Genomic DNA, 21,527 nt, shown 5'->3' on the forward strand with positions numbered 1-21,527 from the left:
CATTTCTATCAGTTTTCCTCTGGGCAGTAACTAGTTACAGTGGATGACCTTGACTTGCCAGGTCCTTCTCTCTGCTGTAGTATGGACATAAGAGGGAGTCTCTGATGCCCCTTCCGTGAGACTGGAGATGGTTCCAGGGGTCAGCTTTTTATGCTTGTTGGTAAGTCCAACTTGCATAGCAGAGCAGCTTCATACTGGGCACCACACACATGCTTCATCCCACTTTTGCTGGAGCCAGACACAGCATCGGCAGCCAGAATAAGCCCTATAGTTTTGGGCCAAGAGTGCCAAGTCTTGAGTGAGGTACTCTAAAGTTTCACCTTCCTCATCCGCCTCAAGCAGAAGTTGGCAGGAAGTTGAGGCCCCTGGCTAAATTCAAAAGATAGTTTATCAGGTGTCTATTCATGGGAGACGGGTTGAATGAATGATGGTGTAGTCACACAGTGAAGTGCTGAATAGCCATAAAAAGAAGAACCAAGAATTTCCTCCCATTAACTGTTATGGAATGATATGTAAGATGTATCATTAGGAGAAAAAGCAAGATATATACATGGTATATATAGTGTTGTTTGTATGAAAAATAAAGATAAATAAGAATACACAGTAGAACCTCTGTAAGTTGACCACCCAAGGGACTATAACAAACTGGTCAACGTACAAAGGTGGTCAACATAAGCAACTAGGCCTAGTGTACTGCTATGTACATTAGGGTGCGTGTCCAGTCTATGAATTAAGGATGTGGTCAGTGTAGGGAGGTGGCCAGCTATGAAGGTTCCACTGTCTATGTGTCTGTGTGCATATACATACTTGCTTATTTATTTTCAGGAAACACTGGAAAGATAAGCCAAATACCAATAAAACGATTAGGCATATACGCAAGAATGGGATAGAGGGTTAGGATTGGAAGCAAACATTCTCTGTACTTTCAAAAATAGTTTGACTTTTGAACCATGCAAATGCTTTACATATGGAAAAACTAAAATGAAATTTAAAAGATGAGAAAAAAAACAGACCAAAATTGCATACCTAAAGAAGTGAGCCCAGCTATACATCAAATTGCTAAAACAACAACATGGCAGACAGAATTATTTCAAGAAACTGTCAAACATGGTGGTACTTGGGCTGTATGTCCTTGGTAGGATACACGCTCTGAATAAAAAGTATTATGAATAAACTTTGCACTTATTGGGTTTGTTGTTAGTAAAGTTATTTATTAACATTTTGAAACTGCTATATGCGTGTTGTTGGATGGAAAAAGAAAATACTGTGTTTTTAAGAACCATAATTTTCTTCAAAGGGGAAAATAGATACAGCTATTAAACAAAATAAGGTTAAACTAAAAACTCAGTAATGTTAAATTTAAATTAAAATTATCAGTGTGAATTCATAGGTACATGCATGTGTGTGTGACTAATAGCTCTTTCGGTGAAAGAGTAGAGAAGTTGCTGTGTGACACCTAATAGCCATGAGCTTACTTCATGCCCTGAACTTGCTGTCTAAGTGCAATTCCCCAGGAAAGAGAACTGAGGATCCTCATTGAAATGGCTAATTCCAAGCCTAAAGCAAGTAAAGTGCAAGTTAAGCCTAAAACACCTTACTGTACCAGAAAATAGGAAAGTGCTCAGAGACTAATGGGATCGTGTCAAAGGGCACCAGAGGCAGCTTGAGGGGCTCCACGGGCCAAACTGAGACAATTTGAGCATCAGAAATAATGATGATGCTAATTGACATTGAATTATTAACATAAGGACATCCATGAGTCTACAGTGATACCTAAAAAAAAAAAAAAAAAAACACAGACACACAAAAAAAAAGAGAGAGAAGAGGGAACTCTTCTTTAGAGAAATCTTCCTGTAATAAATGTAGAAGAAAGGAGGAGGTTTATTGCAACCCCAAAGGAGAAACAGATTCCGGCAAGGATCATCAGTGGATGCCAAACCACTGGGTGAAAAGTTATTGAGGAGGAGGATATCAAAGTATAACTCAACAGATGACACGATTTACTAATGTCAAGGAGGAAAATACACCTTTACCATGAGAAATACAGTGATTATCACTAAGTAGACTAAAGTCAGCTGCACCAGCAGGAGACAGCCTGCTGTGTATATTGAGGCCCTCCAGGTAGGCCTTGCATAGCCATAGGCCTGTTAATGAGTCACAAAGGACATCTCTAAGAAGGAAGGGGGACATGATCGGGTATGTCCAATCTCCTTTCTCAGGGTTAGAAATTCAGTTTTAGGGGATCCCCTTGACCAAAAGGCAGAGTCCCATTAGTCAGCTACTGATCAGGGGAGACTTAAGATTTTTATTTTAGTTCACGACTAGATTACAATGAGAAAAAAAAAAGTGTCACCCTCTTACATGGCCAGGAGATACACTCTACCACGTGCATGTTAACTGCATTCATTCACAGGAAAAAGAAAACAGCCATATCTTTACAATAAGCAGGACGCTGCAACTCCTCTCCCTCCATCTGATCCTTCTCAGTTTCCTCTCCTGGGAGACTAAATATACAAATGGGCAATGGCCATATCTCATAGAAATAAACTATGACTCACAGTTGTAGTAGCCTCCCCAAAGAACCAACCCATGTCCACAATGAACAGTCCGGGAAGCCAACTTGCTGTAAGTCAGACTCATAGGAAGCCAGATTGCCATCTCTGGTGACAGTTCAGGAAGCAAAACAATAACATTTATGACAATTGGCCCCAAATATCTAGGACTTGATTAATAACTGACAGCTTCCCTTATTTTTGTCCCCATTTCCAAATTAGGACTAACCAGGGAAAGGCAAATATGCCTCCCTAAACAATAACATGGTTCAAGTTAGCCTACTCCCGCATTTCTCCATTCCAACAGCCTCCAACCAGGGCATATCTGAAGCCTTACTTTTTTCCACTATAAAGTCCCACACCTCTGCCTTTGAGTGTCTCCCAAAATATGAGTGATAGTGATTGACTCCTTTGCTACAGCAAGCTCTGAGTAGACACCTTTTGTTGCTCTCATTTGGTTGCCTTCATTTGTTTATTTCCCTCCTCCTCTGTGAAACGGTATCTCAGGACTTGATGCTCAGACCTCTGTTTTAGTTAACTACCCTTTCTCCAGGGTGCAGGGTCCTACCAAGTCCCATGACGTATACTGATGACACCCAAGTACGTATTTCCAGCCTGACTTCTCTTTGAGCCCCCAGACTCAACATCCAATTGACCACATCTAGACTTGGGTTGAAAGGCATCTCAACCATCAATCACACCTTCACAAGACAGACTTTGATTGATTTAGCCTCCATCCTTCCTTGGTCTACATAATGCTCCCACCCTGCTCCCAATCTCAGTTAATGGTGCCAGCCTCTACACAGCTGCCCAAGTCAACCCTGGCCTTCTTTTATTCCTCTTCTTGCCTATTGGACTCTGCCATATTACCTAGAGCCATTCAGGGACTCCTAAGTGCTTCTCAGATCTGTTTCTCTCTCTCTGTCTCCCCACCCCCATCTCCCATCCCATAACCAGACTAGTTCAAGCCCCACAATACCTAGACCACGCAGGTGCTCAGGGCAGCTACAGAGTGAATGCTGAGCTGCTGGTTGATTTCTCATTGACCTCCACTATCTGACTGTTCCCAGTGGTTTTAAAGATTCTTGTCAGCAAATGTAATTTGTCTTGCAGGAGACTTTGAGATTACATGTCATGAAAGATACAAGGTTAACAAGGGGCTGGTGAAATGCAAACATCATTAGGCTTCAAGTAAGAACTACTCTTGCTGAAAAAGCAGTGAATAGTTTCCATTCTGCAAAGGATCTATGGCCATCCTCAGCAACACAGAGGTCAAATATTGATGGCCATACTCGTTCATTCTCCCAGGCTGTTTCTAGTGTTCTGTACGTGACCAGCGACATGTTTTTACAGAGCATGAAGTTTCTTTCTCTCTGTATATGTATATCTCAAAATTAGAAACAAATAATAAAGAGTAATATTATGATTACCCTGTAGCTGAACCCGCTCTGTCACAACTCAACATTTTGCAACGTTCTTCAGATTTTTTAATAGACACAAAACATAGGTAGAAGGTAGAAGTTAGAACCTTCTCCTCAATTCCATTTTCCTTCCTCTCTTTGCAAAGATCACTGTTGTCATGAATTCGATACTTATCCCAAACATATTTTTAACTTTAGACTAAATTTTATAAGTCCATAAGCAAATAAGTAATTAGTTTTACAAAGGGTAAATTTTAAAAATTGGTATATTTGAGATATTATTAACGTTTGGTAAATTACTTAACATTCAACCTTGTTTTTTGCATTTACCCATGTGGATACTCACTGTTCTGACTTGCTCTTGTTTTCTTTCCATAGCTGAATTTTATTGAATTGTACAGAAAAGTGCACAAATGATGAGTGTCAGTTTAATCAACATAAATGAAACCGCCAAGTGAATCAAGAGCATCCCCTCCCCTGACATCATCCTGTCCCCATCTGTTCCACTTGCCCAAAGGAAACACTTTCCTCACCTCTCACACCATGGTGATTAGTTTAAAAATTATGTCTGAGAGAAAGCAGAGCTTGTAGACTGCGTCTGGCTTTATCTACTCAGCTTTATATTGAAGAGATTCATCTTTTGTTGATGTGTAGCTGTAAGTAGTTTGTTCATTTTTTAAACAGTTTCAATAGATTTTATTTTCTATGACAGTTTTAGATTTTCAGGAAAAAATGTGAAGATTGTTCAGAGAGTTTCCTTATATTTCACAACCAGTTTCCCCTATTATTGATATCATTTGCTACAAGGAAATCAATAATGACACCTTAGTAACAGAAGCTCATCATTTATTTATGTTTTCTTAGCCTTCCCTGATGTTCTTGCTTCTGTTCCACAATCCCATGTTTTTTTTTTCCTTTTTTTTTTTTTTTTTTGGTAGAGACAGAGTCTCACTTTACGGCCCTCGGGTAGAGTGCCGTGGCCTCACACAGCTCACAGCAACCTCCAACTCCTGGGCTTAAGCGATTCTCCTGCCTCAGCCTCCCGAGCAGCTGGGACTACAGGCGCCCGCCACAACGCCCGGCTATTTTTTGGTTTGCAGTTTGGCCGGGGCCGGGTTTGAACCCGCCACCCTCGGTATATGGGGCTGGCGCCCTACCGACTGAGCCACAGGCGCCGCCCAATCCCATGTTATATTTAGTTGTTACATGTCCGTAGGCTACTCTAGTCTGTGGTAGTGTTACTAAAAGTTTGGCACCTGTCCCCAAAGCTCTATCAGAAAAAGAGGGACAAGTAGTTTAAGGAGAAAGGGAAATTTATTTTTTTTTTCCAAAGGAGGAAAATGGCAGACAATGGTCTTAAAATCCAAATTCCCACTTCTAAGCAGAAGCACAGAGCTTTTAAGGGTTCTGATCCCATAATCTCATCTTTGGCTAAGACAATCTTGGGGCCTCTACAACTGTCTTGGGACCTCCATCCATATTAATCCCATCTTCAGCTAAGAGGAGCTTGTGACCTTTGCCCATTTTCAGCTAAGACCTTGTGACCTCCTCCCAGACGATTCTGTTGAACTGTCTCCTGAGGCACAAAGAAGAGACATTCCCTGCCCCTCCCAAGGGATGCAGGCTTCAGTTCCCAAAAAGTTGGGGGAACAAAAGATAATTTTTGCCATATTTTTTCAAGCCATTCCTGCTGCAACAGTAGTTTCTGAGACTTTCCATCATTTTGATGCTCTTGACAGTTTGAGAGGACCACCCAGGTAGTTAGTAGCATGTTCCACTATTGGAATTTGTCTGGTGTTCTTCTCATGATAAAACCAGGGTCATGGGTTATTGGAGGAGGACCACAGAGGTGAAGTGCTATTTTTATCCCACAGTATCAAGCAACATACTGTCACCATAATCTATGAGTGTTGATGGTGGCCTTGGTCATCTGAGTAATGCTTGTCAGGTTTCTCCACTGTGAAGTTACTCATTTTCTCCCCTTTGCTAGATTGTTCATTATGGAAAGATGTCATTATGCACTGCCCACACTCAAGAAGTAGAGAGTTTTGCTTCTTCTCCTTGAAGGCAGAGTATCTACATAAATTATCTGGAATTCTTCTGTGCCGGAGTTTGTCTCTTCTTTCTCATTTATTAATTTATTCAGTCATTTATTCCTATCAATGCGGCCTCATGGATATTTCTTTTATACTGTGGTTTACCATCCAATACTACTTTGTTTTATTCACATTTTTCCAGCTTTGGCCAGTGGAAACTTTCAGTTGGTGTCTGTGTTTGTTTGTGATACCTCCAACAATGTTTTGTTTTATTTTGAGAACTTCCTTACTTTCTGGGACTATCAGATTCTCTAGTCTGATATGTATATATATCTTACCCTAATCCTAGAATCAGCCCCTTCTTCAAGGATCCCTGGTTCCTTTAATTGGAGAATAGTGTTATAAACCAGGATCTGAGTGCTATGCATGTTTGTTACCACCGAGGTGTCATTTCTCTTAGGCCCTTTTTGGAGCAAGAAATATACATGTCGATACTAAATTGTATATATATACTTATCTATAAACACTTATACCAGTAAACATAGGTACCTACATTAAGCTAAACATGAGTTCATACTGATGTCACCAACTCCAATCCATCACTACACGGATCATTCTAGCTTCCTCCTCCAGCTGATCTATAAACTCCCACTCCAGCTAAATAACACATGAGTCAAAGAAGAACTCTCAAGAGAAATGTTAACATATTTTTAACTAAATAAAAATACATCTCATCAAAATTTGTGAGCTGCAGCAAAAGCAGTGCTTCGACAGAAATTTATAGCATTAAATGCATATGTTCAACAAGAAGAAAGATCTAAACTTAATTCTTCCACTTTAAAAGCTAGAGAAAGAAGAGCAATGCAAGCCTAAGGCAAATAGGAAGAGAGAAATAAGAAAAATTAGAGCAGAAATCAATAAATGAAACACAGGAAATAAATACAGAAAATCAACAAAGCCAAAAGCTGGTTCTTTGAAAAGAGTTAATAAAATTGACACACTTCTAATCAGGTTAACCAAGAACAAAGAAGAGAAGTCACCAATCGCCAGGATTAGATATGAAAGAGAAGTCAGCACTACTGATTCCATGAACATCAAAAAGATCATTTAAAACCATTGAGAACAACTTTATGACCACAAATTAGATAATGTCAATGAAATTGAAAGACACAACTAGCAATTTCTGTCCAAAACCACCCAATTTCCCCACATGGTACAAAGGTTTGTAAAAGTCCCTACAAGAGCTTCCCCCGTCACCCTCTGGGACCTCCCTTTCTTTCTCTCCACCTCCTATTTCTCTCTTTCCAGCCACACTGGCCTGTTTTCCTGGAAGCAGACTCCTCTGCACCTTAGGGCCCTGCTATTACTGCCCCTCTGCTATCTCCAGGTACCCGAGGGCTCCCACCCGCTTCCTTAGGGTCTTTACTCAAGTCTCACTTCATCAACGAGCCTTCCTTGCCACCCTATTTAAAAGTTCAACCACCCCACAACCCCAGCCAGCAATTTCTACCTTCTCTGCTTTATTTTTTCCACAGCATTTCTAAATTTTTAACATACCGTGGGTGTTATGCATTTCTTTTGTTTAAAATTGTTGTTCTCCCCTCCACCCCACAAAATTGGACACAAGCTTCATGAGAGAAGGGACTTCGTTCTGCTGATTCCTGCCTCCCACAGCCTAACATGGCACCACATGTAACAGGTACTAACTACCTGGGTGTTAACTAAACAGACACGTGCTTCTGTGATTTTTCTCCTTGAATATGCACTTAAGTATAAATTTGGTAACAACGCTGTGTGTATTAGTGAGGGTTCTCCAGAGAAACAGAACCAGCAGGAGAATTCGTACAACACAATGACTCACTCTCTGACGGAGGCTGGCAAGTGTGAAGTCCGTACAGTCAAGGTTCCAGTTCTGCTCTAGACTGTTTGGGCGAGGAAGAGACTACATGTCAGTTCACAACTGTCACACTGAATTCTGTCATACTTGGGGAGGATCATTCTTTTATTCTACTCAGGGCTTTAACTGATTAAATGAGGCCCACCTGGATTGGAGAGGGCAATATACTTTACTCCGTCTATAAATCTAAATGTTCATCTCACCCCAAAACACCCAGAATAATGTTTGACCAAATATCTGGGTACCCCTTGGCCCAGTCAAGTTGACAAATAAAATTAACCATCACACCATAGTATTAATATTAATGCTACTAATATGCTATTATGTCCATCAATTTTCTTATGTTATGCCATGTTAAACCAACCTGGCATTCCTTTGAATAAGTCTACCTTGGTTAAGATATAGTATTTATTTTAGAATTACTGTATTCAGTTTGCTAATATTTTATCTAGCATTTTTGTATCTATTTTCAGGGGTGATACTGGGTTATAATTTTCCTTCTGGCACCTGTCGTCACATGGTTAGGTATTAGGGTATGCTAATTTTGTAAAATGAAATGAGTATTGTTGGTTGTCCTTAATATTAGATTTCTTCATGTGTTTCAAACTTTTGATTTTTAGACTCATTTTTAGTGGGTTTTTTAGTTTTTGTTTCTGTTCATTTTTCTGCCCATCTGCCCCTACCTTGTCCATCCAGCCTTTTCTTGGCCCCTGGACTCTGGGATCACAGTCTGGACCGGGTTTTATAAGGGCAGTTTGAGTTTTCTACCCTGTAGTGATCTTGGGGACATTTGTCCCATCACGGGGTGAGCATGTGACTCAGTTGGTTGGGGGTTAGGTCTCTAACCCCACCTTCCTAGGCCCTGGTCCTTCTAAAATCTTGGTTTCCAGAGAGTGGAGAGACACTATTTCTTTTTTTCAGGGCCCCACCTTAGTTTCTGACTTTAAGCAAGTTCTTGGTTCCTGTCTGCCATCTTGAGCAGCCTTCTTGGGTTTGTCCAGCAGGGGCCAAACTCCTTGCTGATTTTAGACAGAGAGCCCAGTGGGTCAAAAGCTTCTGGCAGTTTCTCTTCTGCTTCAGTTGAGAGAGGCATCTCCTTTTAGTTTTTTATTTTTATTCCTCTCCATCATGGCTTTGTATTCAGGCTGAAAGATGGATCAAAGCATGAAGTCATTGAGCTGTTTCGTCCAGAACACTCTTTCCCATCTTTCTTGTTTTCATGTCACTGCTTTGTTGCACAGGGATTTAAAGAAGCTATTTGACTTTATCACAATGTCACTGTGAGTCAAATATAGCAAGTATTCTTATCTTCTTGAGTGGCAAATGGCCAAAACAAGAAATAAAGAGCTCACATGCCTCAGCTCAGGTTTAGAGAGTGGGTGGGCAGCTTCAGAGGCTGGACCCCATGCAGGGCTTCCCAGACCCCATCTCATTTTAGCCTTTGGGTCACTCTTGCTGCCAATAGAAATAGAACACTGACCAATCATGGCATCTGTTAAAGATGCTTCCCTTCCCCAGTTAGGCATCACTTAGGATTCCTTGGGCATTTTGTGATTTCCTGAAGAACAGTATCAGGGCAGAAGGGTCTGATCATCTGTCATGGCAACAGATTTTAATTTAGATCCTGTCACTCATAGTTTTCCTCCTCCTTACTTCTCTAATCCAAAAGTCCATGCTGTTACATTCCACTGAAGTCAACTCAACTCAACAAATGGTCACTGAGGCTCTGTTGTGCTCAGGCACCTCCACCTACTATGCCCTGGCCCAGGATTGGTTCAAGAAGGGCTGTCCTCCAACTCATAGGTAGATGGGTAATCAGTTGCCCACTGATAAACATCTGTGAAGCCCCTTCTATGTGCTGGACTCCTTGCTGGTCACAGTAGAGAACTGAAAGGCAAACCGGTTGGTAGAACTTGTCTATCAGAAGCTTCCAGCATGAGAGGAGAGCCAATGTGGTCATCCATGATTGACATGTGAGGTGGAAAATGAAGTGTGGTACAATGGGCCACCCAAGGACAGATGGGCCAGGGCAGCCTGGAAACTCCTGGCAGAAGCTAGTCCAGGCTGTCCTTTGGTAAGGACTTGAGAAACTAAAGAGACTAGTTCTAAGAGCAATAGGGGTCCAAGGACTGCACTGTTGTAGCCTACACAGCTGTCCCAGCAGGGAGAGAGCACTTCTGTCTGAAAGTCTTCGTGGGTGTTGGGGGAGAGGCAGTTACATTGGTGAGAGGAGGCTGCTGGCATTTCAGCTCTGTCTTGCAAGGTGGGCAAATCTGGAGCTTTGATTCTGTGCCCTGTACCCTACCAATATAGGAACTCAGTAAATACAGAGCTGAACTGACCAGTCATAAAAAGAGTAGATTTATTTATGGAGAGAAATTTTAAAGAACATCACTCAGAATAAGGGTGTAGTTTGAAGACTGAGGTTGTCATTGAAATCTTTTCACCGTACAGATTTTACACTTCAGTTTTTTTGAAATTCTCTTTTCTAAAGATGTCATTTGAATATGTTTCCTCTTTGACTGAGGCCAGACACCTCCTCTGATTTATTCACATGGAGGCCCCACATGAACCCCCCAAAATCTAGATTTCCAGGCCTAAAGACCTAGTTGAAATAATACAGAAACCATGGCAATGGCTGTGGACAACTCTATTCCTAAAATGTAACCTTCACAGATATTCCCAGAAAGGCCACCTACACTGGTTTTGAATGCTAGGTTGCCAACGTCCTTCCATTTCAGGGACATTAGCCACAACAGTGCTTCTGTGTTATCAGGAATTGGAGGTACACCAAAATAATATGAAACATGCAAAGGACTGTAGAGATGCTAATCTCATTCCCACAGCTCCTTGTTCTTTGGATAAAACACCCAGCTTATTGTTACCTTTGTGATTCTTAAATCCACAGTGTTTAAAAGGCTTATATCTATGTCTGCATAAACTGGACTGATTGAGTTTAAAAGACACCATAAAAGCAATGTTTATATTTAAATGTCAAACATTGTGCAAGTAGATTTAGTGTTCTTTCCTACCCGAGAATAACATTCCAGATGGTAATTAATTTATCCATGTTCCTATCAGCACAGCATTATGCTGGGACAAAAAGGGGGTGGAGAGAGGCAGAGGGGGTGGGAACACTGTTATTTCTTTTGGGAAAGCTTTCTTAATTGGATCTGTGCTCTTTTCATAACAAGGGGAAGGTTTTGGTTAATTGTCAGATGCGAGGGCAGTGGTACCTGAATCCCAGCAGCATCTTGTCTTCCCTGAGTGACTTGAAAGTGCTGTGAATTAGGGAAGATGTCCCTAAGACCCAGGCAGAGGAAGCTTAAATGACTACGTTGATGGACAGTCTTGCTGTCCTCCCATTGGGCAACATTCAGTGGCATTTGGTTGGCACAGTACATAGTAGAAACCCACGGAATCAAAAAGATGGTCCTTGCCCTGTATCAATGGTTCCTAACATGGCAGCCCCAAATCTCCTCGCATGGCAGGGGGTCTATAGATCTCTTGAATTGGAGGTAGAAAGTTGTGTGTGTGTGCAATGGGGGCTGGGGGTAGCCATAATTTTTTTCCCAACACGAATCAGAAAAAAATAATAACCAGTGCTCTAAAATGACACAGAACATGCACACACAAACACAACCAAAAAGCACTTGTAACACAACAGATCAACAAGGTCAAAGCAATTCAATAAGGAAATGAGTTCTCAAGTATGCAGAGTGAAGGAACAGCCAGCTAAGGAGCTTTGCAGAAAGTGGGTGCTAGAACAGAGCCACAAGCCGGATACCTCATGAACCAGGCAGGATGGTCAGCAGAAGATCAGCTCAGTGTCCTCGTTGGAGGAGAATGTGGGTGGGGGCTCTGTGGTAAATGCTCTCGTGTGCATTTTTGTTTAGCATCAGATCCTATGAGTCTGTCCTCTGCCAAAGGCGGGCATGACATTTTCACATCCCTTGACTTTTGTAACAAACCAGAAATTTGGATAATAGGAAAGCTCTCCACTTTGTAATCTTAAAAACAAATTCAAAATTAAGGTAAATCAACAGGCCTTTATGCCTAGAGGTTCAGAGCTGGCCAGTGGCCCCCGTTCTTTGCTCTTTGCTGGGCAGCTGGGGCTTGACAAGTCTTGGGCCCCTTTTGGAGGAGAGTCGTGTGAGAAACTCGGGGTGTGTGAAGTTGGACACAGAGGGTAGGGCCACCAAGAAAGGTCTGAACAGAGAATGGTAGTACCTCTTCTGCTGGTCTGGAAACGCTGCCAGGGGCACAAAGCCATGGGGAATGAGCCGGAACAGCCTGCTGGGCACAGAGCAGGTTGTGGGTGGTTTCATTTTGGAACGAGAATGATACTCTGGGAGGTCTTTAGAAACTGCCAGGGCCACAAGACCTCAGCATGTGGGGAGGACATCTCATGTGTGTAGCACTTCTGGGCAGGGAGGACTCCTGGGAGAAAATGAAGGCAGACCTCCTGTAACCACCAAGTGAATCAGATAGGGAGATACTGGTTCAAGAACGGGGACAGCAGAGAGTGCCAAATGGCTTCAAAGAAGACACAGGTGTGGGAAGGAGGGAGCACAGTGGACGTCCCTAGGGGATGACAGCCCAGGTGGCTGGGTGGGATTTTCTCCTGTCACTCTGCATCCCTGTCACTACAGGGGCAGGCTGGGAACCTCAGTGCCCTGCTCCTCTTTGGTTTTCAGGTGGGAAGGGGCTATAATATCAAATAAAGGTTGTGTGCCTTGGGGTGGCACACATTCTAAAGATCCAGAGCCCCAAGGCAATCAATGAGAAGGTCCTTGAGGATAGTAGAAACCATAAGGTAAAGTGGTCAAAAAACAGCAAGTGGGGGACCAAAGGGCAAGAATGTCCCTAGGCCAATGGAGGGCCAACTGGACACCAACTGAGTGGCAGCCAGAGGGAAGAGTAAGGAACAGTCCACAGGACCCTGCATCCCAGGTGGGTTACAGCACAGATGGGTCCTTCCTGGTAAGAGGCAGAGCTGTTCCTCCTCCAGCAGCCTGTGAGCAGTGTTAGGGGCACTGCAGGACACCCAAGTTTCGAGTTAAGATTGGAGATTTTCCTAAGAAAAGATGAGAAGCGGCTGGAGCTCTGGCCTTGTATGTCACATGCATTGTGGTGAGAGCTCAGGGAAGGTGACGATACACTGACCGAGAGGAGCAGGGGCCACCTTCACCACCCCTCTCGTAAAGACACACCAGGAGAGGAGGAGGAGACAGACAGCCAGAGTGACCCAAGGACTTTGTAGGCTGTGCTCCTGTTATTATGATTATTCTACGATCGACCACACCTGTTAGATAGGAAGGAGTAAGAATGAAAGAGTGACGGGAGAAGAAAGAGGGAGAGAGGAGGGAAAGAGGAAACCATTTCAAGTTCACCAAGGATGGAAAAATAGTCTCATCAGTAATCTTGTCCTATCTCTCAAACAGGAGATGACGAGTATAGCATCCTCCATCACGCATGGAAAAGTAAGAATACCACCACCTACATAAGGCCTTTCCCTTTTGAAAGTGCTTGCCAGCACACGGCCTTCACAATAACCAGGGGACAGGTGGCATTGTTCCTCCCTGGGATGAAAGAAAGTGAGTATTCTTCCCCAATGCTGATCGGGGCACTCCCTGCGTGTTTATCTGGTCTAGGAATTGTTACTTCAACCGTTAGGCGTAAATGTGTGATGGGACGAACATTTTGCTTCAATCCACTATCCATTTTCCATCCTAGTGGAGTTCTTTGTAAAAAGGTGAGTGGAAGGACATTGAGCATATTACAGCATGACGACAAGGAGAGAGAATTCAAGGAATTTCCAGATAAAGTTTATGCATTTTTTCCCCTAAATATTAAAGTATATAGAGTTGTAAAAAGGAGGAAAGAGATGGAGGAAGTGAGGGAGAAAAAGAAAGGAAAGGAGGGCAGCCCCTGTGGCTCAAAGGAGTAGGGTTCTGGCCCCATATGCTGGAGGTGGTGGGTGCAAACTCAGCCCTGGCCAAAATCTGCAAAAAAAAGAAAAAGAAAAGAAAAAAGAAAGGAAAGGAAGAAAAGAAAGTTAAGTATTCTATTTTTATAGAATAAGAAAATACATCCCAAGGAAGCCCACCACTACCAATGTTAATGTGGTGGTATGTTTCCCTGCAGACTTTTGAAATAATGCCTACCATCCGGTATAATTTAGGACTGTGCTTCCTGTTTGTTATATTTCATTTAACATTGTAATATAATGTTACTATATTGCTACAAATTATTTGTAAATATTATCCTAGGGACTGCATATAATGTTCTGCTATGTAGAGTAATATTGTATCATAAGTGCTATAATTAACCATTTTTCTGTGTTTAGACATTCAGGTTCTAGTTATTGTAAGTAAAACTACAAAGAAGTTTGACATGCATCAGGCTGTTCTATAGCTCTGATCTTTTCCACAGAATAGACTCCGCACTGCACGATCACGGGAAAAGGCCAGTTCCCTGGCTGTGGTCCACCGAGTCCTAGAATGCCACGCCACACCAGGTCCCCTTCAGAGAGCCTCCAAGCGACTTCGTCCCCAAGAGAACCCCAAGGTCGATTCCCCGGGAGAAGTGACTTACCGACGGAAACCTGGTGGGCCGCGACGCTGGACTGTGTCTAGTCTGGACATCATCGCCCAGCGCTTTCACAGGACTAGCTTTTGGGGACTGCCCCTTCTCGCTCTTGGCTACCAGGCTTATGTGGCAATTTCTGTGAAACCTTCTGGGAAATCACCCGGGCCAGGGCAAGGTTTGCCCCTCAGGGAAGGACAGAAAGGCCCCTTTGGAATGTTCATGCCAAGGCTTGGGCACCTCCAGAGACCGGTTACTGTGCCCTGGGACCCTGCCTCTCAAGCTGCACCCCTAGCTTAAGACCCGGCACCCAGAAAACAGATGCTCAATAAATGCTTGATGCCCCAACTGGGTTGTTGGGTGAAGCTAAGTGAAATCTGGTGGGGGGTTGAGATGTCTTTCTAGTGACTGGAGATGTTTGTCCGCGGGGGCGCAGGGCCAAGTGTTGGGGACTGACTTCCCCTGGACCTCAGCAGCTCCTTCGCTGCCAACCCCAGACTCTCACAGAAGGTTAAGTCAGTCTGTCTGTCTGTCTGTCTGTCTGGCGGCAGTCGCCTCATTCTAAGGCGGAGCTTCTGCTGGCCCCAGCTCACCTTGCCTGATCCAAGCGCTGCCCTGCGCGCCGCAGCACTGGCCTGGGCGCAAGATGCAAGTGACCCGGGTGAGCCGGGGCACGGCTGGGGTCGCCCGGTTGACGAGCGGAGGGGGCGGGACGCCCTCGGGCTCCGGAAGGCCCCGCCCGCCCCCGGCTCGGCTGTTGGTGGCCTCAGCGCTTGGCAGGCGTGGACACCGCAGCATACGCGGCTCTCTCTGCGCCCCAGGCCCAGGTAAGTCAGGGGCTCCTGTCTCGGAGTCCCTCGCCCGGCGGCGACCCCGGAGGGTGGGGGGGACTCCTGGGCCCGGCGTCTCCGGACGCGCAGGTGGCGCGCTCCAGACCGGGAGCGCCGCGACCCCCGTGGAAGACGCGGTGGGACGGCTCAGCCTCTCGCCTCCTTCCTCTGCCCGTCTTCACAGACAGAATAAACGCATAGGGAACATCTCACCAGCACAGATCAGCCAAAACATTTCCCGTTATTATTAAGTTATAGGCATTCTAGTAGAAAATTTGGACAATACCTAAAGGCAATTTTCAGAAGGAAATTTAAACCACCCCCCACCCCAGGTCCCTCTTTTCACCCCGCCCCGAGGGGAGCCCTGCCTTCCATCCCCCGCCCCCCTTTTTTGGACCAGTTCTTAGGCCTTGGCACCTCTCCGCGGGGAGGGCCTGGGCCCTGGAGAACATGATCGATATCTGATCTTGATTGTGGAAATGGGAAAGTGGGGAACGTTAGACGGAAGTTGACCAAGTCCATTACATAAACCGCAGCTCGCCGGAGTTTTCAGGCTGCTCCGTGTGAACTGACCCCTCATTTGAGTCCACGCTTAGATGAAGAGGATTCCAGCTCCGCTAGGGTGGAACCTTCTCCCGCGCCGCTGCTGGAACTGGCGCGGGATGAGAGAGGTGTGAAGCAGGGGCTCTGATCTGTGCGGGTTTCCAGCGACCAGGCAAAGCCCTTCTCTCTCTGTGGCCTGTTTCTAACTACTCGTCAGGTGAGCTGAGCATCCGCGGAGGAGGCGTCCCGGGACCCAGAGGAAGTCTGGGTCTTGAGAACCTTCAGGTAGGTCTGGCTTTTCACAGGATATCAGAGAATCGCTTTGAAGTGAGGTTCCCTTTGAAGACCTCAGGGGCGTGCTGCTGTCACCTTAATCTCTGCTGGTGAGACCGCTCCGCCTGGTGCGGGGCTTTCTGGCGGTAGAAGGGACAGGTAGTGGCTCCTGCGTTCAACCCGCCTGTCCTGGACGCCAAAGGTTGATCGCTCCTGCGGTAGCAGTCAATGAGGCACAAGGCGGCAAAGCTCCACCAAAAGCTTACAGTTTAGTGAGAAAGACAAACATTACACAATGACCATAATAACGGAGACATCCGTCATATGAGAAGGTGATAGGGACTATGGAAAAGTAAAGCGAAACAGACTAAGAGTTCCTGGGAGCAGGGAAAAGGGATGGAAATCACGCTCAGCTACTGAGTGTCCCAAGTCACCTGTAAGGTCAGCGTATGTGGGGACAATGGGACCTTGCAGCTATACATACGGTTATTTATACCAAAAGTCGCCCCTAACATCACCATACGTAGGGAAAGTGGGAAATTGTAGCTGGATGCACCTTTATTTAGGAAATATTCGTTACAAAATTTTACAAAGAGGTGGTCAACATAGCAGAGAAGAGTTTGTAAGTATTTTGTAAATATTTACAAAACAGTTGACATGTTGGCCACCTCTTTGTGAAATTTTGTAATGAGTATTTTGTAAATAAAGGTGCATCCAGCTACAATTTACCTCTTTCCCTACGTATGGCAACTTTATGGGTGGTTCTTGGGACATCCTGTGTTAGCAATCACTGACTGAAGTCTGTCACAGGAATAAGGTGGGTTGCAGATACATACCGTACATAATTATAAGACTAATATAGCCCTTAATATTCAAAATAAGTAATAATAAAAATGTGCAAATAATATAAATATATAATACCATTTTTAATCTTAAAAAGCCTATTCCATTGCAGGAGGTTTTCCTTTGATTATCTAACAATCAACGTCCAGAGTGTAGCATGCTCTATCAGTTATCCACACTCACATTCCCATCGTGCTGGTGTTGAGTCTAACACTTTGCATTCCCATTTAATTCTGGGTGCCGGAGTACGGACAAAGGCCAGGACAATAGCTCTGCCCTTCAGGAGCTCGGGAAGGAAATGCCCAGACCAGCCTACAAACGATTACAAGTTAGAATATGACCGGGGTTGTGGAGAGACAGGCAAGGCACTAGGAGGTATAGATCAGGTAGAAGGAGCCAGAGGGGACTCTGGCTGGGAGCGCATGCTCAGTGTGGCCTGTGAGCTGGCTTTTGAAGGACTGGTGGAATTATACAAGCAGATGTGGAGTGGCGTTCCGACAGATCAGCAAAAGCACAGCAAGAGCCGGGCAGGTGGAGGGCTGATTCCACGCCATGCAAAACCCCACAGTGTGTATTCGGGGTAGATTCCATTATCCCAGTGTTCAGATGAGGAAAATGCAGACCACTTGCTGAAGCTACGATTCCTCCCTGCCATTCCAGCTGTCACCCACTCTCCGTCCCCAAGTGCTCACCTTTTTCTTGGGTTCCTTTCATCAGCGCACTGGCTGGACTCTCTAAGCATCCACTGTTTATATTTCCATTCTCTGTCACCCACAGAGAGGTCTGGGAAGCTTCTGGTAAAAGACCCAGACTCAAGAGGCACACCCCACACCAGGTGGGAGGTGGCAGAAAACACTTTCCTGAGCAGTGAGGACAGCCTGATTCTTTGCCTCTGTGCAGTTTCATCGGATGCCTAGTGACCCATTGGGGTGAAGGGTCACTGCAGAGAGGGACAGCAGAGAAGACTGAAACAAAGTACGGTAACTGACTGGCAGGGTCTGGCCCCCAGGGTGGCTTCTTTTCTGCCAGGAGGTAAATATGTTTCCAGCATTTGGACACAGCGTTGCAATAAAGATAAGACCAATAGACAATTGCTTCCAAGGAAAATTGACTCCTAGTATTCCTGACTCAATAAGATCATATTCACCACAATTAGGCTTATAATTGCTTTTACCCTAATCTTACTGCTTAAAAAAAATAAGGCTAAATGTTGATTGACTTTCAGACTGGATGTTCTTTTGAGGAAAAGCTTAAGGTATGTGGTGAAAACACTGCTTTAGTCTTCCTAGATAAGTGAGCTAAGGCTCTGGGGAACATGCAGTTTATCTAGGACTGAGCTGGGCTGGAACTCAGATTTCTGAGCTCTGCCGTTTCTGTCTTCCCTACTTGCCCTGAGAATCTATCCTTCTTAGGAGGAAATTTGAAATCAGTAATTGCTTAAGCATTGCCCGTGCCGGGAACACTTCTACTTTGAAAGCTTCTAGGCTGTCATCAGTGCTGATAGGCGTCACAGCCAGAGCACGCAGGGAAGTCAGACAGGGTGGTGTGTGCTGGGAACAGCGATGCCGTCCACTACCCCCTTACAGAACACCAAGGGGTTAGAGCCCCAGTTGGTCTCCATTTACAAGTGTTTAGCTCAGCTCAGCTGCCTGGAGTCTTGTGTCCTGATCACTCAGACCAGAGGCTCTAAGTCCAAGGTAAGCATTTTTTGTTTTGTTTTGTTTTTGAGACAGGGTTGGTCTCTCTCTCTAGCTGGTCTTGAACTCCTGACCTCCAGTAATCCTCTGGCCTTGGCCTCTGAGAGTGCTACAATTACAGGCTTGAACCCCTGTATCTAGCCTGGTCTAAGTTTTTAAGAAAAAAGAAAAAAAATATGCTAACCTTGATTGGGGGGAGCACCCATGTTTCAAATCCAGGAAGCAGGAACATCTAGAAATGCCCCTCTTCCTGGGCCCAACAGGCCTGAGTTTCAGAATGGTCAGCATGAGCTGAGCATCAGATTTGGTGGGTTTGGAGCTGGTTCTTCCTCTCTGCTTCTCCCAGCCCCTCCTCTACTGTGGAAGCTACAGCAAAACTGTGGGACAGGCCAGGGATGACATCTGATGGCGTATTAGGTGAGAAGTCAATCCCCATTTGCATAGATCCAATTTTACTCTATAAAAGTGGCCTGCCCTTCAGTTCCTTCAAGCCTGAATAAAGAGTCCATTTTCCCTGTAAGGTCTTAGAAACTCTCTTTATTAATACAATTGGAAGCCAAGTGCTAAAGGTTTAATTTTAGATGTATTTTTGATGGGAGAGAGATGACCATTGGTAAGTCATCTCACCTCTCTGAAGCCTACTTTATTGTAAATTAAGATTGTTGAGGCCGAACCCTCTGGGAGGCTGAAGCAGGAAGATCACTTAAGGCCAAGCGTCTGAGACCAGCCTGGGTAACATAGTGAGAACCCACATCTAAAAGCAAAACAAAAAATGTAGGCAGCTCCTCAGTAAATGTGCATGGGCAGCTCCTATCTCTGTGTGCCAGGCCCCAGCTAGGTAGGCTGGGGGCAGGAGGATGAGGTGAGGGCACGAGAGATTGTGCCCAAGATGAAGCTGGCAGGAGGCCTGGTGTGAGTGGTTCTCACCCAGCCCCACACCTCAGAGAGCTGGGCTGAATTTTAAAACATAAGTGGGCACCGTTTGAGTTACAGGTGCTCTACCTTTTTTCTCTGCTGTATATTAGAAGAATAAGAATTGTCCTGGGCTACACATTAAATACAAAAACACTAAGGAAAGCTGATGAGTGGGGAAAAAAAGGTTCATGCATACTTTTTGTGATATCTGACACCACAGATAAGCAAAACAGGCCTCAAATTATCTGCATATGGCCTGTGGGCCACCACTGGACACCCCTGACTTAGGAGTTTAATGGGCCAAGTTGCTATGGCTACACTCTAGAATTAAAGGGAACCATCATTCTGATGGTCCCTTGGGCATGGGAAATGGGAGTGGTGAATGGAAATAAAGAGAATCAGCATATCAATTGATCTTTTAAGAAAGGGCATTGTGCAGACCCAAAATGATGCATGTCACAGACTGAAGAGCATGTCAGCTTATCCCCTCACTTGAGATTTTAGAAAATTATGTGCATACGTGTGTGTGTGTGTGTGTGTGTGTGTATTTTGGCCAAGATGTACTGTTTGATTTTTGGTTGCATTTTCCTTTTAAGAAATTTTCCTAGGAAGTTGCCTGTCTAGCAGGGGAACCTTGAAGCCCAGGATGATCTTGTCCAACGCAACAACTGTGACACCCTTTCTGAGCAAGCTGTTGCAGGAGACGGTTCAGCAGGGCAGTAATGTGTCTGGCCTGGCCCGCAGGTCTTCCTATCACAGAGACAGCAAGCTGGAGGCTCTCTACGTCCTCATGGTGCTCGGCTTCTTCGGCTTCTTCACCCTGGGCATCATGCTGAGCTACATCCGCTCCAAGAAACTGGAGCACTCACATGACCCATTCAACATGTACATCGAGTCGGACACCTGGCAGGAGAAGGACAAGGCGTACTTCCAGGCGCGGGTGCTGGAGAGCTACAGATCGTGTTCCGTCTTTGAGAACCAGCTGGCCGTAGAACAACCCAGCACCCACCTTCCTGAGGAGAAGCCTTCACCATGAACCCCACAGCTGCTGGAAACTGAACAAATCCCACCTGACCATCTGATTTTTCTAATCACATGCCTCTTGTATTCTTTACCATTGGCTTGCTTCTGCCTTTGTAAAGGGAGAACAGTGGATTAATGACACTATTTTTCTAAATCCCATTCCTTCTGGGATTTAGAAGGAATGGGATTTAGAAATAAATACCTTTCAGTTATTCCCCTATGTCCGTCCCTGTCTAATTTAGCAGAATCCTCCAGAATGTGGCCTCTGATAATAAGAACTGCGTTTGCCAGACTCCCTTGCAGCTAGCAAGGTCATGTGATGGAGCCCGTAGACATGAAAATGATGACTATAATTTCCAAGTAATCCCTAACATGGAAAAGGACATTCCCTCTACTTCCCTTTCCTCCCTCCCAGTGTTGGAAGTAAGAGTCTGGGCCTGGGTGACATCAGGGAGCAGGGTCTTCTATACTCCTGGACTATTCAGTAGGTCAGACTTAGAGGAAAAAAGAATGTCCTCCACTCTTCCTCAAGGCACTGTTATTTTGTTTGCTGTTAAAGCAGTAGAATCAACATTCTTATTAATACACTTGCCTTGGAGACGTAAGCCAAAGGTGCGACATGCCCATATTTGTCACAAGCCCACACCACTTCCCCTTGTCACATCTGTGCTCACTGCTGTGGCTCTGTCCTCCTCTGCCTTTCTCCTCCCGTACACTCACCCTCATGCATTTCTCCCAAACATACACACACACACCCCTCCTGCTCACACCTCGCAATCTAGAAGGAACATTGAGATGGAGGGGAGGAGACCCCCTTCAGCGTGTATGCCCAGGGGACAGGTGCTCTGTCACTGCAGAAGCACGGCGAGGTGCCCTCACGCCCCGGACCCTGGGAGGTGTGGGGGTGGC

General features: G+C 44.9%; 1 protein-coding gene across 1 annotated transcript; it reads left to right on the forward strand.

Annotated features, from left to right (window-relative positions):
* The first annotated feature begins 15,261 nt into the window (after positions 1-15,261).
* Positions 15,262-21,372, forward strand: KCNE1 (potassium voltage-gated channel subfamily E regulatory subunit 1). Its single transcript, XM_053565273.1, has 3 exons — positions 15,262-15,321; positions 15,861-16,152; positions 20,192-21,372. The coding sequence occupies exon 3, from the start codon at positions 20,242-20,244 to the stop codon at positions 20,629-20,631; it is 390 nt and encodes a 129-aa protein (XP_053421248.1). The 5' UTR covers positions 15,262-15,321; positions 15,861-16,152; positions 20,192-20,241; the 3' UTR covers positions 20,632-21,372.
* The last annotated feature ends 155 nt before the right edge of the window (positions 21,373-21,527 follow it).

This window comes from Nycticebus coucang, chromosome 16, assembly GCF_027406575.1.
Source record: "Nycticebus coucang isolate mNycCou1 chromosome 16, mNycCou1.pri, whole genome shotgun sequence".
NCBI classification, from domain to species: domain Eukaryota; kingdom Metazoa; phylum Chordata; class Mammalia; order Primates; family Lorisidae; genus Nycticebus; species Nycticebus coucang.